This window comes from Camelus dromedarius, chromosome 1 (assembly GCF_036321535.1).
Source record: "Camelus dromedarius isolate mCamDro1 chromosome 1, mCamDro1.pat, whole genome shotgun sequence".
In the NCBI taxonomy this organism is placed as follows: Eukaryota; Metazoa; Chordata; class Mammalia; order Artiodactyla; family Camelidae; genus Camelus; species Camelus dromedarius.
In genome coordinates, this window is record NC_087436.1 from 117,418,244 (window position 1) to 117,435,221 (window position 16,978).

The 16,978-nt window shown below is 45.4% G+C and overlaps 1 protein-coding gene across 2 annotated transcripts; it reads right to left on the reverse strand.

Moving 5' to 3' along the window:
* Positions 1-5,662: 5,662 nt before the first annotated feature.
* TMEM128 (transmembrane protein 128) lies at positions 5,663-16,508 on the reverse strand. Of its 2 annotated transcripts, none has more exons than XM_010975343.3 (5): positions 16,354-16,508; positions 14,696-14,837; positions 10,011-10,169; positions 7,625-7,733; positions 5,663-6,343 (listed from the first exon to the last, which is right to left on the reverse strand). In XM_010975343.3, the coding sequence occupies exons 1-4, from the start codon at positions 16,448-16,450 to the stop codon at positions 7,634-7,636; spliced, it is 498 nt and encodes a 165-aa protein (XP_010973645.1). In that variant the 5' UTR covers positions 16,451-16,508; the 3' UTR covers positions 5,663-6,343; positions 7,625-7,633. The 2 variants fall into 2 exon arrangements, with proteins under 2 accessions (XP_010973645.1, XP_064344165.1); XM_064488095.1 differs by having other exon boundaries at positions 5,663-6,724; positions 7,620-7,733.
* Positions 16,509-16,978: the final 470 nt, after the last annotated feature.

Here is a 16,978-nt window from a genome sequence, read left to right on the forward strand (position 1 = left end):
TAAATCTACAGAAGTGTTGCAAAGATAGCATAAACATTCCTACCTGTCTCCCCTTCCCCAGCTTCCCCTGATACTTTCTACATCTTGGTACCTTTGTCAAAATGAAGAAATTAACATTGATGTAAATCTGTCAGCTAAAGTACAGATCTGATTTGAACTTAGCTACTTTTCCCACTAATGTCATTTTTTTTTTTATACACAGATCTTTTGGGAAACACTAGATGTGGGCTCTGAGCGGATGCTAAGTCCTGGGCATTGGTGGAGTCTCTGGTCACTTCTTTTGCTGGGAAATAAATTGCTAGATTGGAAGCTATGTTGCGTGGAATACCCTGACAATGCTAAGACTCTCCCTGAGTGTGCAGATGGGAACGCCAGGAGGAGCGTTATGGGAGGGAAAGACAAATACATCTTCAGAAGGTGTGTCTTATCCAGGGAGGACGAGCTTCCCCTCCCTCCATGCTGGAAGGAGTCCCATACAATCAATCGCCCAGCAGGCAGTTCTCCCCAGGGGAAGTTTTGCATCAGCAGCTGAGCGTCTCTGCTACTGGCAGCGGTTCAATTGCAGCATAGAAACTACCCAACTGAGTGGTACATAACCACCACCATCTTGTTGTGCTCATGGATCTCGTGGGTCAGGATTTGCAGAGCACACAGCGGGGATCATTTTCCATCTGGTCTACAATGTCTAGGGCCCTGGCTGGGAAGCCGAGCAGCTGGGGGCGACTCAACGGTCAGGGCTGGGACCATCTGAAGGTTTTTCCACTCACATTCTGGTGCCTGGAATCGGATAGCCTGAAGACTGGGCTCCACTGGGACTGCTGACCAGAGCACCTCCACGTGGCCTCTTGAAGTGGCTTGAACCTCTCACAGCCTTGCCCCTGGGCTTTGAGAGGGAGCATGTCAGGGGAGAACCTCTGGAGAGCAGGCATTCCAAGAGAACTCACCAGGGCTGTATGGTCTTTCTGACTTCACCTGAGTCGCCACTAGCATCATTAATGGCATCCCATACTGGTGAGAGCAGTCATGAGCCCACCGGGATTCAAGGGAGGGCAAAAAGTTTTCCCCTCTCAATGGAAAACGTTTCCAAAAATTTTCTTTTTTTCAACTCGTCACTGCAGGTTCTGCACTCAGCACCAGTGTTAACCGGGTCAGCCTTGGAGAGGGGACTTCTGTGTTGTCGAGCGCATCCACAGCCTCTATCCCTGCCATCATGTACCTTGTATGTGGGCCCACTGAGCAGGCACCGGGGTGGGCAGGCAATGGGGCTGACGGACATCCACAGAACATGTTATTTCATCCCCAGCGTCCCAGGGGTCACTGCTGGTGAGCATTCTCATAAGATGCAAATCTTCATACTCTGAATTCATCCTGAAACATCCATCCACATCCTTCTTCCTCCAGCCTCCTTGTACCCAGTCATGGAGTTCTTTCTTTCCCAAGTCACTGAGCATCTAGCCACATAGGTAGCCGGTTAGCGACCACCCATGAGTTCATGCAGATTTCTACTCTGGATGTCTCTCAGTCCAGACAAAGTGGACAAATGTCCCACTCAGCACTCTGCCCACTGGGGAGATTTTCCTTCACCACCTCCCCTCGGGGATCCCTGGGTGGGGCTGCAATGCTGCAGCTGTCCACGTGGTTGGACATCTTCACATCACGATGGCTGGTGTTATCATATCACATAGAGCCAGCCGTACACTAAGCCTCAGCTTTTTCTCCTCAGTCACGAAAAACTCCCCCCTGAGACCCCAGGTGTGGATCAGAGGGGACAATGCAGCAGGAGTTGGTCCCAGAGAACCTGAGGCACCTGCACGTGCAACTTACTCAGTTTCCAACCTGCTCAAGGTCAAGTCTTGTATTCCATTTCTACTCAACAGTATGTTACTGCTGTACGGGCCCAACCTGGTGGTTCAGTGGATCAGGTGACATCGAGTTCACACCATCAACTGGTGTTCAGTCTCCACCAGGGCCTGCTAACAAGTGAGAAGTTGTTTTTCAAAAGGGAAATAATTATCTGCAGAAGACGGTATGGATTTGCTTTAAATCCTTGTGGTCTGTATACCGGGAGTCTCCAAATCGTTCGTGCCAGTGTCTCCTGACAAGACCACTATCGGCCACAGACACTTCAAGTGCCATTGGCTTTGTCAGGTTATAAGACCGAAGAGATGGAACAGTGTGTCCTACAGCCTGGAAATGGCTCCGAGCCTTCCCCTGCTCCAATACCCACGCAAACTGGCCGACTCGCGGGTTCCTCAGGAAGGAGGTCCAGGTAACACACTTAGACGTGGAGACGTTGCCTCCAACATCTGGAAATCCCCGTAAGTATTTGCTTCCTTTTTAAGTGCAGTACCAGGCACAGCAGCCCCCGTGTCATCTTGGAGGTGATATATTAACCTCAGTCCTACAGCCGCAAGGGACTGAATTCTGCCCACAGCCTGTAAGAACAGGGACAGGGGTTCTCCCCTAAGAGCCTCCAGAAAGGAATGTAGCCCTGCCGAGACATTGATTTTAAGCCAAGACCCAGACCAGACTTCTAACCACGGAACTGTGAAATCATCCATTTCTGTCGTTTCCAGCACTGTTTGTGGCAATTTGTTCCAGCAGCAACAGAAAACTAATATAAATGCCCACCTTTGGACCCCTATCTCCTCTGCAGTGAGGAAACCCAAGCTGCCCCATGGAGAGGTCCACGTGGAGCAAAATCGGCGGCCAGAGCCATCTCACCAATCACAAAGGAACAACCTTGGAAGTGGACCATCCAGCCTCATTGAGTCACCCCACATGGAGGGGAAACCAGTTGTTCCTGCAAATTCCTGCTCCAATTTCAGATGCGTGAGCAAAATAAATGGGGGCAGTGGTTTTAAGCCACTTACGTTTGGTGTGCTTTGTCACATGGCAATAGATGAAACAGGAACGTACAGATAGATGCATGTGGGAGTGAGCCCAGGGGGTGAGGGGTGCCCCGGGAGAACCAGGCTTTGTGGTGGCACCATGACAGGGGTAGAGGGGTTATGAAAGGAGTTCTGATGGGCCTGAGAGAGGGTGGCGATCAGGCTGAGGGGTGGGGGTTGGGGAGAGGGGAGCGAGGGAAGCAATGACCTGAACTCTGGGGCCCACTCCTGCCCCTGGGGGTGAGGGCTGGGAGGAACCAAGTTCCTGAGGTCCTTTTTGACTCTTCTTTATTGTATATAGAAGGGAGCACTATACGCACCCTTTTGCATCCATGTCTTCATATAATTTTTTTAAACAATCAAAAGGATCCTTTACTGTAAAAGTAGATAATACTGTAATTCATCAAAATGATTTATTTGTAATAGTTAACTGCCTCTTAAATATAATCTTAAAAATGATGACTTCTGAAGCTAAAAGTAGCACACATACACTATGCTGTACACCAGAAATTAACACGTAAATCGACTTTACTTCAGTAAAAAAAAGTAATGTGGATTCAATCAGTTCATTTAAAATGATCTATTTAGAACATGGTAATAAAATTTTTTTTAATTAACCATCCCCTATGTAGTCTTCTTAGAAAGGAAATCAGGACAAGTTTCTGATCAGATAAATGCTACAAAGGGGATTAAAAAGAAGGATAAATTGGAATAGACATGTCAATTTCCTGGGCTTTGTCACCATACAATTTTTTTAACACGAGGAACATAATTGGGTATCACGAGCATAGAGAACTCTTTGGTGGAGTTTTGCTGTAAAGGGGACCAAATAAAGTGGTTAATAGCCCTGGGGGCATGAGAGAACCCTATTTTAGGTGTATTCATTTGAAGACGGGAAATAGTAGACATGTTTGTATGCTGATAGGAGTGATGCAGCTCAAGGCATGAAGAATATTCCAATTGAGGTATGAAAGTCTGTAAGAGCTGCAGCTCTACTGAAAGCTAGCTGCTCACATCGCTTGAGAAATAAAGCAGCTACACAGTGATTTCTGCCAAACTGGGAAAATCCTCATCCTCACCTTCAGCGCTGAATCTGTGAGACTTAGATGAGATCTCTGTGGCGTAACTTACTCTTCTTTCTGTCCAGCCCCCAGTCTCCCCTCCACCCAGAGCCCACAATTCTGCTTCTTTAAAGTGAGCCCTTGGTGTGTACAAAATATTCCCGATTGCTATTTTATTTAACTATTTTTATGAATTCCATGGAAACAATTCCTAAATTCCACCAAAACTCTTTACCATTTCAAGAAATATTGAGCTGAATCAAAATCTTAAAATACTTTTAAATGGAAGGCAGGCAGTTATCCTAACTGTGGCCACAGAAGGGGGCACCTAGTAACAGCTCCTAAGACCTCGACCCCCCTTCGCCCCTGAAAGTACCCCTCTTACAAGGATGTGGCTCTTAGCCTTTCCCTTGACTCCTTTCCAACGCATTTCTCTCTTGCTTAGCCAGAGACTTTTTGTTGTTGTTGCATAAAACCGAAGAACCCTGAAACAGCCAGGATCCTAAATCCTATTAGTCTCCTAGAAAGACCACTGCCCCTAAGCTAGGTCCCAGACACAGGGTGCGGGGAGACTCAATCTGGTTTTTACCCTGAGCTACGTTAGATTCTTCTATCTCTGTGCTCCCCCAAAATTCAAACATTCTAGCTTCTGCAAAGACATCTCTGCCCTAAGTGAATGTAACAGGATAGTTCTGGACCCAGGGTGCACATTAAAACCCTTCACAAAAAAGCCTTGTCACCAGCTGCGTCGGAGCCTGGGCCCCCAGCGTGCAACTCAGGTTGAAGGCTTGGTCTTGACTGATACTGAGCAGGACCCTGTGGGGGTCCCCCTGATACAGATCTGTGTTCTCCGTTTCTTGTTTGTAGGAAATAGACTTCATTCAGCCTCCCTGACTCTCCCTGTGTTCCAAAGAGCAGATTCAAGCAGTTGCTAATCAGGGAAGGGAGGGAAGACAGAAATTGGGAGGAACAATCAAGAAACAAGAGCACAGCCATAAAGCAGGGTCCCGGTTCCTCCTGAGTTCCCTGCCGAGGGTCTGAACCAATGCCCTCTCTAATCCTGCCCGGGGGTTTGCAACCTTGACCTTGCACTGGACCCTCTCATCACTGACTGACGCGGCCACCTAATTCTGACCTTAGCTCAACTTTGCTCCTTACTTTACGACTCCCTCTCCACACCCTCACTTGTGTGTGTACACGAACCGGGCTCGATTCTGCTCACGGATCACACCTGCCTCTTCCCTTTCTGGATCTTGGATCTTCTTTGTCTTTCATTCCCTCCCCATTACCACTTACTGAGTGAGCACCTACTGTGTGCCAGGCATCGAAACAGGTGTTTCATAGATGTTATGCCTGTCACCCACGACCCTACAGCCCAGATACTGCTCCTGCCTCACAGCTGGAGAGAGATTAGCTACCACTGCAGCGTGGGTGCAGGTGTGACCTGAGCCAGACCACAAGTGGTGACGGAAACAGATCACGGCCTGAAGTCCCCTGGGGTGGGGAGTGGAAATGAAGTAAGGTACTTCATGTGTCATGATGCTTACGATGTTGAGGTTTAATGTAAACATATTTGTATCTGAAAGTTCGAATACAGTCTTCCAGAGGTCTCTGAAAAGCAGAGTAGCCTTCTCTACGATGAAGCCTTATTTCTGTAGTTAACCCCAAGTGCTAGTAGCTGAAAACAGAAACTACTCCAAAACCCACAAGAAAGTTATAAAAATAGTTTATTTAAATGTTAAGAAAAAAATTCTACATACTTAGAATGATTAAAAGTTCGTAAGTTAAACAAGTGTTAAAAACTCAGTAATTTACAGTGATAAAATCTTGAGTGATGGGAAAACATAAAATTCTTTCAATTGGTCCTCTCACCTAACGAAACTATTATACAAATGAAATTATATCGTAATTGTTGAGGTTGGGTTAAAGGCACATGACACGGTCATTCCTTTATATACACAGCTATCTAGTTACACATATAAGCATACAATAACCTGTCTTATACAATAAACTGCTATCCCTCACGTGGAAGAGTGAACAATTTCTCAACAACACTGGCAGTACCTTATCCACCTATAATGAAACTTTAAATTTTTACAACAAACTTTCTCTAATGATCCAAAAGGATTGACACTGCAAATAAGCTATTTCTGTTTTGAACGGAATATCTCTACTTTGAATCTGAAAAACTCAGTGATCACCTGAGTTGAAGAATATGCAAAAGAAATATAATTTATTCTGATTTCAACCTCAGAGGTATAAAGTTACAATTTTTCCAAGGAAACCATTCACCTTGTAGATGCAAAATCAGTGTAGCTTTCCATTCTGTCTGTGATGCTCCCAGCTAGCAGGATGCTAACCATTCACCTTAAACTGACATTGCCCTTAATCCTGAAAGAAAACCCAAGTGAGACATTCTGTCTTAAGCTGTTGGACTTAATATGAAAAAGCACAGTTCAGTCTACATGCCTGCAACACTATCTGGCTCTTTGTTACCAACTATAAATTGATGTCAGCAAATAAGCCGAAAGCTCCTGTATCGTGTGTAAAAACTCAATACCAAACAGTCAAAGATTTAAAGGAGACGGGGTCAAGAGGGAAAGTTCCTGTGGCGACACGTCGACAGGGACAGAGGGTGCGCTGTGAGGGTCCAACGTCCTAGACCAGCACGATGCCTGGAGGGGCCTCCACAGCGCAGCACGTGCGTGCTAGCAACCGCTCTCAGACTGGCAATAAGGCTGCGTCCATTTCTTCCTTACCTGGTAACAGTGACTTACCTTTAAAAGTTCAAAGGGAGAACATGCTGTCTGTGAGCTGAAATGTCAGTTTTCTTTTGTGCCTCAATAATTTAATGTATTAACTTAATTAAGTTAGTTAAGTTAATTGTGTTTTAACTTCTCTGGGCCTCCGTTTTCATACGTGTAAAGCGATGTATGGAGACTGCCTCCAAGTTCTGAGGTGAGTGACATGAGAAGGGCTGTCTTTTTCATCACGTCCCTAAGCACGCAGAGTGAGCACTCTCAACACGTGCTTATTTAATAAATGAGTTATCTGATATTCAGCAGACAGACCCCACTGTGTAAGGCGGCAGGCCCGAGGATGCAGGGGTCTGTGTGGAGGCAGAAATTCTTTAAATAACATAGCAGGAAAAGGCTGATGTGTACTCCATCAGATTTTTATAAGGCAGCCAGGAAGGTCAGAAAATGGTAGAATTTTTTTTTCTGAATTGGGTAAAATTGCCCATTCTTTCCATACTCCCACTAACAAAGAATGATCTAGCCAACAGTCATTTGTGTAGAAGTTAGTGGAGGCTGCCTGCAATAGAAAATGGACGAATGTGTGAATTTATCTAGTCGGAAGGTGCAAATACTACTGTCATCAGAACCTGGAAGGGCAAGGTGCCTTCCCTAAACAGTCGTCCCTTAGAACTAAATCATGCAGAAGGGGAGGGATCACAGTCCCTCTCATCTCAGAGTTCAATGGATGAGCAGCCCGGGTGTTCTGAAACAGTGTTATTTATTGACATAGTTACTTCAATTATAATATTTATAATAATAAATTATGCACTGAAGCGGTTCACAAGCAGTCTGCTCCTGCTGTGTCCTCTGAGAACTGCCACAGAAGCCTTTGCCAGATGAGCCCGTTAGCAGCAATACCATCCCAGAACCTTACCTTCAGACATCATCCCAGGAGTGAGATCAACATGACAACCCCCATAAACTGGGTGAACAACAGCAGCGGAGTGAAAAACGACCACACGTGCCACAGAGCAGCATTGAAGCTGAAAGGAAAAGGACAAAAAGACCGCAGGGTTGACAACCACAGCTGGACTCCATACAGACACACTACACTGCAGACTCCAGATCTGAGGAACTCACTTTTCACCCAGTCTGGGAAAGTGCGTTCAGCCAGTAACTTTCTCTATATACATCGCTCGTGTTTCTCAGACACGTGATTTAGCCCATATTGGAAATATCACAATCTCTTCACAAAACACCTGGAAGTGGAATCACTAAAGCTCTTCTCGTGAGAGCCGGCATGGCTTCACACTTACGTCTCTAGTGTCTGCACAGGAGCACAAAGTAAAATGACTACAGCCAGCTTTCACAGTCTCACACATTACCCAACTATCGTGGTGGGGGGAAAAAAAAAGATGGTTGAAAGTATTTTCCTGTTAGAAACACAATGAAAAAAGTCATCATTCATAAGCTGCTATTAAATTTGATACCAAAGAAAACACTTCTCATCACCAAGGTAAGAATAAAAGGCTTTCTAAGCGCAGATGATTTTTATGGACTGAATCTGTAAGAGCAGAAGTTAGTAAAGGAAAATTATAGTCAAGTAAGGGTTTCAGATGGCTAATGATTAAGATATAACGTCTTGATAAGTAGAAACTTAAACAGCTATAATCCTACTGTTCTGAAAAGGAACATGACATTTCTGGGATTGATGTTAGCCTTGTAAGAAATTACAGAATATCATACCTGTCTACACACATCGCTGAAGGGTTAATAACAACCACATCACAATGTAACACAGGCCAAGCATCCATAAACTTTAACTACAGAAAATAAATCACAGAAAAAATACATTTAAACTGAATAGGTACAGAGGTGTGTGGTTTTCCCAAAATGGAAATTCACTTAACATAAAGAAAGGAAAAAACCTAAAAGGCCAGACACAATGGTGTGGTTTTCTCTCTGGTTGGCAGGATCATGGGATTTCTTTTCCCTTCTTTCTTCATTTCTTTATCTTTTCTTTTCGGTAACTTACAGATTTTTCTTTAGTAAGCAAGTATACTTTTATAAACATTAAAAAAAATTTTTTTTCATTGAGAATCTATTAACTTACGAATAAGGATATTGATTGCAGCATTGTTTATAACAGTAAAAGAATAAAAAACCAGGGAGCTAGTTAAAAAAATCATGAATGTCCGTGCAGTGATAACCAGGTAACTACTAAAAAGAATCTATTAAAAAGGCACATCTAGCACAGGGAAATATATACAGGATCTTGTGGTGGCTCACAGCAAACAAAAAGTGTGACAGTGAATATATGTATGTTCATGTATAACTGAAAAATTGTGCTCTACACTGGAATTTGACACATTGTAAAATGACTATAACTCAATAAAAACATGTTAAAAAAAATGACATCTAACAGGCACCCAAATGGAAGAATTCTAAACAATATGACTCAGTCAAAAAAACCTTTTTGGGAAGCAGCCTGGCACCGTTTACTGAAGCTGGAGGTGTGCCTACGCGATGAGGCAGCAGTTTCACCTCCGGAGCTGCGTACATATACACGCGCACGGACACATACACCCAACAGAAGTGCGCCCATGCACACAAGACATACACAAGACTGTTCTAAACAGCATCACTCATATCAACCCCAGACAGGGACAATCCAGACGCTATCAACAGCAGGACGGATGAAGTGGGACTCAGTCACAGGATGGAATGCTGAACAGCAATAGAAATGATTGACTGTTACGGACGACAAGATGGATGAACCATATGTAATGCTGCATGGAAACAGCCAAACAGTCAAATGTGAAAGAATACACACTGTGAATCCACTTCTATACAGTTCAAAAAAAAGACGAAACAAAAACAGTATTTAAGAGGCGCAAAAGCAAGCAAGCACCCTGACGGTGGGGACGGTGTTTACCTGGGGCAGGAAGGAAGGTGTACTGAGTGGGAGGGGACACGGGGGCAGTTCAAGGGGTCAGCTCGGTTCTCCTTCTTGATCTGGGTGGGGTTCACACCAATGCCCATTTCACAACCATTCATTCAGCTGTACAATTTAGATTTTTCCAATTTTCTCTATGTATTACACTTCACAGCAAAAATGATTTAAAAAGCAAAATGCAGAATATATACATAGCATGTCACCACTTGTATTTTGAATAACTAAATACATGAGAAAGATGCCACTGAAAAGGGAATCAGGGAGCCTCTTTTCCCATTATTCCTTTTTTTTTTTTTTACATTTCCTACCATGTACCTGATCAAAACATTTTTCATTCCTATTAGTTATTCCAAAGTTAACTTACCAAATTCCTGCTACAATAAACGTAGCCGTGGTAATCGGTATCAGGGCTGGATACCTGACGTCATAGTCTTCGATTCCGCGGTACCACTCCAGGTAGAATATGCAGTAAAATGCAATCGATAAGCTGACAAGCAGCAAGGCACCGCCACAGGGAAACCAACTGTAGGGGCAAGAGTAACATCCTTGTTATCCTCTCACACACCCTCTCCACAGCCTAATAGCAAATAGTCTTTTTCCACGCATCTTAAATATGACACCAGCTCACACAGATGGGGGCCTACCAGTGGCAGGTATCTTGTCTTTGACAGTACAAGTATCTGGCGAAGGTTTTGTACGTTCACCTTTGAATACAGGTGATTCGAATTGTGAGACCTGCTCCTAACACGGGGTTTTGGTTTTGGTGGTCTATACTCTGTTTACTCGGCTATACCTGTGAATGGTGCCCACCAGTCACGTATGACCCAGCCCTGCTTCTAGAGAAAGGAAGCGCCTTAACCTACTGGATCAGAATTTCTAAGCCTATCTTTGGAAAGACGTTATTTCCAATTTTGCTCCAGACTGTGTTCACAGCAGACTTTGGGTCTAGACAATATAAACTACTTATAAAGGCTCTGCAGTTACCTGAAGCTGCCTAGAAATTCAGTGATTGTTAAGCAAATAGGCAGACAAAAATAAAATGGTTTAAAAAAAAAGTGCTGATTGACATCACTTAGCAAATCAGCAGATATCTTAAAGGTTTTCATCACCAGACTAAAAATCTATTTCTAAGACTACCGACTAGGGGAGGGGCACAGAGGACGCAGTTATTCAATCGCAGCTTCCAGTCTCACTCTAACAGGAGACGGGTGAGTAAAGGTGGGTGAAACGCAGGAAAGAATGAAAAAGCAAGGCTTTAAACACACACACACAGACATACTTTCATAAACGAACCACCCAAAATAGAACCCTGGTTACAGCAATGCATTTTCTTTAAAAACACAGGAAAGATAGTGGCTTTCTGGCTGTTTCTGAAGTTTTAAGTGTGAGGGTAAAGAAGACTTCAACAGGTACCATCAACTCCTCCAAGTTAAGCAGGATTCCTTAGAATACTGAAAATCCATTTGGAAGTAGTTAATTCAAATTGCCTCTCATAGAAGATTTCTAAACGAAACCCCCCCCCCCCCATTCTGAGACTATCTCTAGTTCTCTCCCAAGGGGCAATGGCTTTTTCTTCCTTCTGACTCCACCCAAGACCTGGCTCAGTGTGTGCGAGAAAACCTTACCAGCCCTTCCTTCCAGCTCCAGCTGGCCGTTGGGGGAGGCCAGATTTGGAAAATGAAGTCCCTCTCCCAGTCCCAACTCAACCCAATACCCCCCGTTAGCGTTTCCTTCTCCACGGGAAGAAGATCGACTCCACGCAGAAGGGAGAGGGGGAAGAGACAGTCAGAGCAGTCAAGTTACCCAGGCACTGCATGGACTTCCAACAACAGCCAGGACCCAGATTCCTTTAAGGCAATTCATGCGGCTGCAATTCTGGGACTCAGAATCAGGAGGCAGGAGAGTGCTGGGGTTCGGGGCACAGCCCTTGAAAACTTACCTATCTGGGTTTGAATCTCAGCTCTGCATGACTAGTTTTGTGACTCTGGACAAATTACTCAACCTTAGTGTGCTCTGAAAATATTAACAGTACAGCTCCCAGGACAGCTGTGAGAATCAGTGCTCAGTTCTTCTTACACAGCTAATCCTCAACAGTGACCACCATTATTCTACTGCTGACACCGAGGGGGAAAATATTCCCATGTTCTTCCTTAGGGGTCTTCAAAGACTGCTCTCCTGCTAGGACGTGCGTTCTCAACGGGGCGAAAATCACCCGCAAAGAGAAGAAAAAAAAAATCTTCGTTTTTTTTTTCTGTATAAAGCACAAATATTCAAGTCATATATTAGGAAAAAGATGTTTTTAAAAAAGACTTCTCAGGAGGTGATAATAAAGAAAGGTAGAGGAACACTGTGCTAGAGTTATGGGGATTCCTTCTTTGTCAGAATCCTTCCTCCTACTCATTTCAGTCTTTATCTTCACCAGGAAGCCTAGTGTGGCTTCTCTGTCCTGACGGTACAGGACATAAAGAAGGAGAAATCTGCCTGAACAAAACAGAACCACTGCAAGTCAGTGAGCATCAGCTCTGGCTGTGTATCAGTCACCTCTGCAGCTTTCTGAAGGGAAGCTATCTTGTCCCCGTCTCCAAAATTCTGAACTGGGGGTCTGAGGAAGGCCCTGAGCGCCTGGGATTGTAATTTTAGTTGTGTGTGTATGTGTGTGTGTGTGTATGCATGTGTTTTAACTCCACAGTTGATTCTGATGCCTGCAACCGGAACTCTCTAGAAAACTGATTTCTAAAGCATCACACTGTTTTGCTTTGTTTTTAATGTTGACTTATCTTTCCCACCTTTGAACATACAATCTTATAGCCTTGCATAGATTTCAAGAACCCTACGTCCTGAGCTTGCGAACTTGGGCTAATAGCAGGGTGAAAGGGAAGCAACTTCCAGCATCAGAGGAATGAACTGTCTTTGAGAAGGTGGGAGGCAGCCTCGCTGCTGGCCTCGGGGCAGGGCTTTCACGCCCGGGCTGCGGCGACTCCCTGCTTCCCTGGGTCTCAGCAAGAAGGCACGCTCCTCAAACTCCTCTGCCTCTGAGCAGGCACTTAGTCCCTTTTCCTCTAAGATGACACTCTGGAGGGCAGGCCTATGATTTCCATTTCCTTTTATTTTTATTTTTTTGGTGGTGAGGGTAAATAGGTTTATTTATTTATTCTCAGTGGAGGGACTGGGGATTGAACCCAGGACCTTGTGCATACTAAGCACGCACTCTACCGTGGAGCTATGCCCTCCCGCCCCCATTTCCTTTTCATGCCCCACAGCCCCGGTTCAGACGCTGAGTCCAGGCTCTGCCACACATCAGCAGTGAGCTCCTGGGCACGCCACTTAGCACCACAGGTGCCCCAAACATCTTACAGCGCAATGAAGTCTTCCGAACCTCGCCACTTCCTTAAACTACTCAGGTACTCACGTTCTTATAGATAAGGGCATATAAGGACACAAAGAGATAAATCCTCTCACCTCTCCCCAGCCTCAACAAGGTCTACCTCCTGAGGCTGGGCTGGACTAGGCGCCGGTTCTAGGTGCCCCCACAGCATCCGGCACAGACACTTACACAGTATGCACCTGTGACCTATTCACCTGTCTATCACAGCCTAAAATGAGCTGCTGGAGGGTGAGAAACGTGCCTTGTTCACCTGTCACCAGAACTGTACGCATCTCAGGCTCTCCTGAAATATTCAATGAACGAAGGGGCAGCTGCTGTTGGTGGTGAGGAAGTAACCATTCCCTCACTCCCCATCCCAAGTTCTAGACCAACTGGGAGAGAGAAAGGAACAGGCTAATAAAGATCAACTGTCCGCTGTTTTACCGACAGAGCTATGGGAAGAAGATGGTTTTGGTGAACGAGGACAAAGTGCTTCCTCATCCTGAAACCCAGAAATAGACAGACTTGCACACCGGGTTCCCAGTTACCGTGAAAACCTAGAGACGTCTCACATCAGGGCTGCCCCATAAAGCTACGGCACAGATGAGCAGCCTGGAATCTGCTCAGACCGCAAGCAGCTGGCTCCCAAGAGCAAGAGAGGGCTGAGCTACCCATCTGCGTCTTCATCCCAAATCCAGTCAGGAAGTCCACAACCTCCCAGAGAAGGAGCGAGTGAGGGGAAGGGCCGGGAGATGGCAGTGTTTACGGAAAGCTCCAGCTTGTGGAAACAAGGAAAGAGAGAACAAGCTTCTCCCTCCAGCAGTTTACATAAACTCCCCTGCGCTTACTTTCCCCTGCCTGCCTGCTCCCTCACTCCCGAGCCTGCCCTCCAGGACTCTCAGCTCCTCCTGATGGCCCCTGGAGGAGAAACTGTGATCACACAGTTCCTTCTGCATTTTCCAGGCGCTGCTGGTACTTCCAAACAATTACGCCTGCGTTCTAAACAAACCACCCCTTCAGATGCCAACTCTGACTTGTACCAACATCTCTCCCTCTTTTTCTGTTATCCAGCAGCCTCCAGAACACTCTTCAATGTGCAGTGAGGACTCTGAAGTATGATTAACAACCTTCCCCTCCATGTCAACTCCTGGGATTGTACTCAAGAGATTTCAATCCTCGTGAATGATGGACCATTAGACATCCTGCCTCAAGGCTCCCAACTACTCCCAGCAGTGACCTCAACTCTAATTCAATGAAGCCTGTACCTGCAGTTACCCTGGTAGCTGTAACTACTCTGAAAACAAACTCTGAGACCTGATTCTCACCCACGACAATTCTCCATCCTTCCTCTCCGTACTCCTGTACTTTGTCTTCTTAAGGACCTTCAGTCAATCCTTCCCCCTCAATGGTTTACAAATGAACTAGGTCCTTCTTAAATTCACTATCTTCCTCACCCTACAGAACATTCATGCTGAAAAGGCCCACTGAAATAATTGCCAGTCTCATCCACTCTGTTGTACATGACCAGGACACATACACTCTTTTCCAGCTTTGTATCACCAGTCCCTCCAACATGGTGACTGGCAGAAAGCAGGTGCTTACTAAGTGAGGAACTCAACGGACAAAACATAACATGAAAAATAAAACAAGCATGTTTAACTTATGAAGCAATAAAGTTTTCTTACCTGCTAGCGTGAAAGTTGTCTTTCACAGTTTTAAAGAAATCAGCGTAATAGGTCACAGCTATGGATGCCACAATCCAGAACCCAGAATGGATATTAAGTCTTGGAAGAGGTTTCTCCTTTTTCTCAACAGCTGTAGAGGCTTCTACAAAGAAGGGAGATTTCAGCTTATCAAACAGCCATTAACTTCATAGGAAAAAATTACACCTATTTTATGTCAAATAAAATAATTTCCTAGAGCTTTCTAAGAACCAGACTCTCTCCCACTATAGTACCAATTTCTTCTGTAAAACCATCAAAATAAGTTTATATTTCTAGAAATAATAGGAGCCTACTGTAAAACATGTTCAATACAGTCAACTTCTCTTCCTCTAAACGAATTGTGGAATCAAATTTACTTATACAGGCTTTTGGAAAGAATAATGCCCTCAGGCAGTAAAGGAATTTTAATGTTATGTTTCATATATCACCAAGGAAAGTGATTAGTCCTGTTAAGAAAAATGTAAATAGCAAACATTAGAACACAAAATGGACTTGGGATTTTCCAAAACTACTACTTACAACTACATACTTTAATTATTTTAAACAAATATAACCTTTTGAGGCAGCTCAAAAGTGGAAAGGGTACACTGGAGGTCTAGTCCCAGCACAGCCCTGTCAAGACAGGTGATGAACAAGTCAAATTCCTTCCATTTGGGACCCACTCTGAAAGAACAGGCTCAGTCTGTGCATTTAATAGGCCCAGTCTGAAAGAAAAGCTCCCCAGGTGACTGAAATGCCCTTTCTCTTAGTTCATGTGAGAATCACTGATATGCATCTGAGGTGCTCAACCTTTAGCTGACCATCATAATTCCTGGGAAGCATAATACAAAATCTGGGAGACACCATCAAAATTTATAAACCAGCATGCCTGGACATGATGTATTCTGTGTTCATTTTCAAAAGGTAATAAATACAGAAGGTTTACAACACACAGGAAAGAAAGATCTAAAATGAAACCTCTCTCTCCTATCCTTAACCCCAGTTCCCCAGCCCCAAAGCAACTACCAGCAACAACTTCTATGAACTTCTGCATACTCTATGTATCTATAGGTGAACACACATTACACGTTATCTGGTTTGTACCCAAACGGTAGCACACCATATTTTGTTCTGGGCCTCCCTTTTAAAATCATCCACATTGGTACATAAAAGTCGGCCTGCTGTGTCATGTAGATACATCAAAATGTATTAAACCAGCTCTCTGCTGACGGGCAATTAGATGTTTCTAGTCGTTCGCTATTACAGGCAATGCTGAGACGAAGCACTGCACACACATCCTTGTGTACAGCTACAAGTATGCTTCTTTGGTAGATTCTTAGAGCTACAACTGGTGGGTATTTTTTATTTTAATGGATATTGCCAAGTTGGTGTTAAACCAGCTCTCCTGGGACTCCTGAAGCGCAGCTGAGATGAAAATACGCAGGGCTACGTGACCTCTAAAGATCTTTTACGGCACTAAATACCCGACTTCCAAAACTACTTGGTAAGCCTGGAAAAAACGAAACCCGGTCCCTCCTGACTGGGCAGGGCTGCGGGAGGCCCGCGGGACGAGCCGTGTCCGAGTGCCTCGCCTCCGGGAACCTCGGCGCCGCTCGGAGCGCGCCCGGGGAGCGCCTCACCTGGCCCGGTGGAGCCCTGGTGGTCTGGCGGGACTTCCGCGTCAGGCAGGAACAGGTATCTTCGCCGGAGCTGCTCCCGAGCCCGAAGTGCGTCCATCTTGACACCGCTCAGAGACGGGGCGGAAGTGACGTCAAATCCACCGGAACTTCCGATATCCGTTCCCCACGGAGGGAAGGGGTTTCTTACGTGAAGGGTGGAGACTATGTTGCCTTCGTGGTTTTAGTTGGTGTGAATGTAGAGCGAGGGTGGCTTCGCCATCTCAGTGCTCAAATTCACGAACGATATGAATCTCAAAATACGAATCTTTCCCTGGCAAAGATGTCCCGTGTGTTCCGACTACGGAAGCCCAGAAGGACCGAGCTTACCGATGCCGGCCAGTGCGGGCGGGCGGGGCTGCGCGGCCCTGCGGTGTCGCCTGGTTCCTTTTGCTCTCTGCGTATGGAACTGTCCCTGGCTCCTCTGTGCCCAGAGCATCTCAGCCCCCAGTTTCTTTCCTCCTCCGCTGCCTCCTCCTCAGGAGTCGCCTAGTTAGACTTGAAAGGGTTGGAGGAGGAGATCCCAGGATGAGGAAAGGACCGCTGGGCCGGGGAGCCTGGGCCTGGCACTGATTGCTTGGGTGCGCTT

Bases quoted from the DNA above. Each gene is read 5' to 3' on its own strand.
- TMEM128 (XM_010975343.3), bottom strand. From the start codon at position 16,450: ATGGACGCACTTCGGGCTCGGGAGCAGCTCCGGCGAAGATACCTGTTC. The intron at 14,838-16,353 runs GTGAGGCGCTCC...CCTTCTTTGTAG, and splicing joins CCAGGGCTCCACCGGGCCAG to AAGCCTCTACAGCTGTTGAG. The intron at 10,170-14,695 runs GTAAGAAAACTT...TTGCCCCTACAG, and splicing joins GACAACTTTCACGCTAGCAG to TTGGTTTCCCTGTGGCGGTG.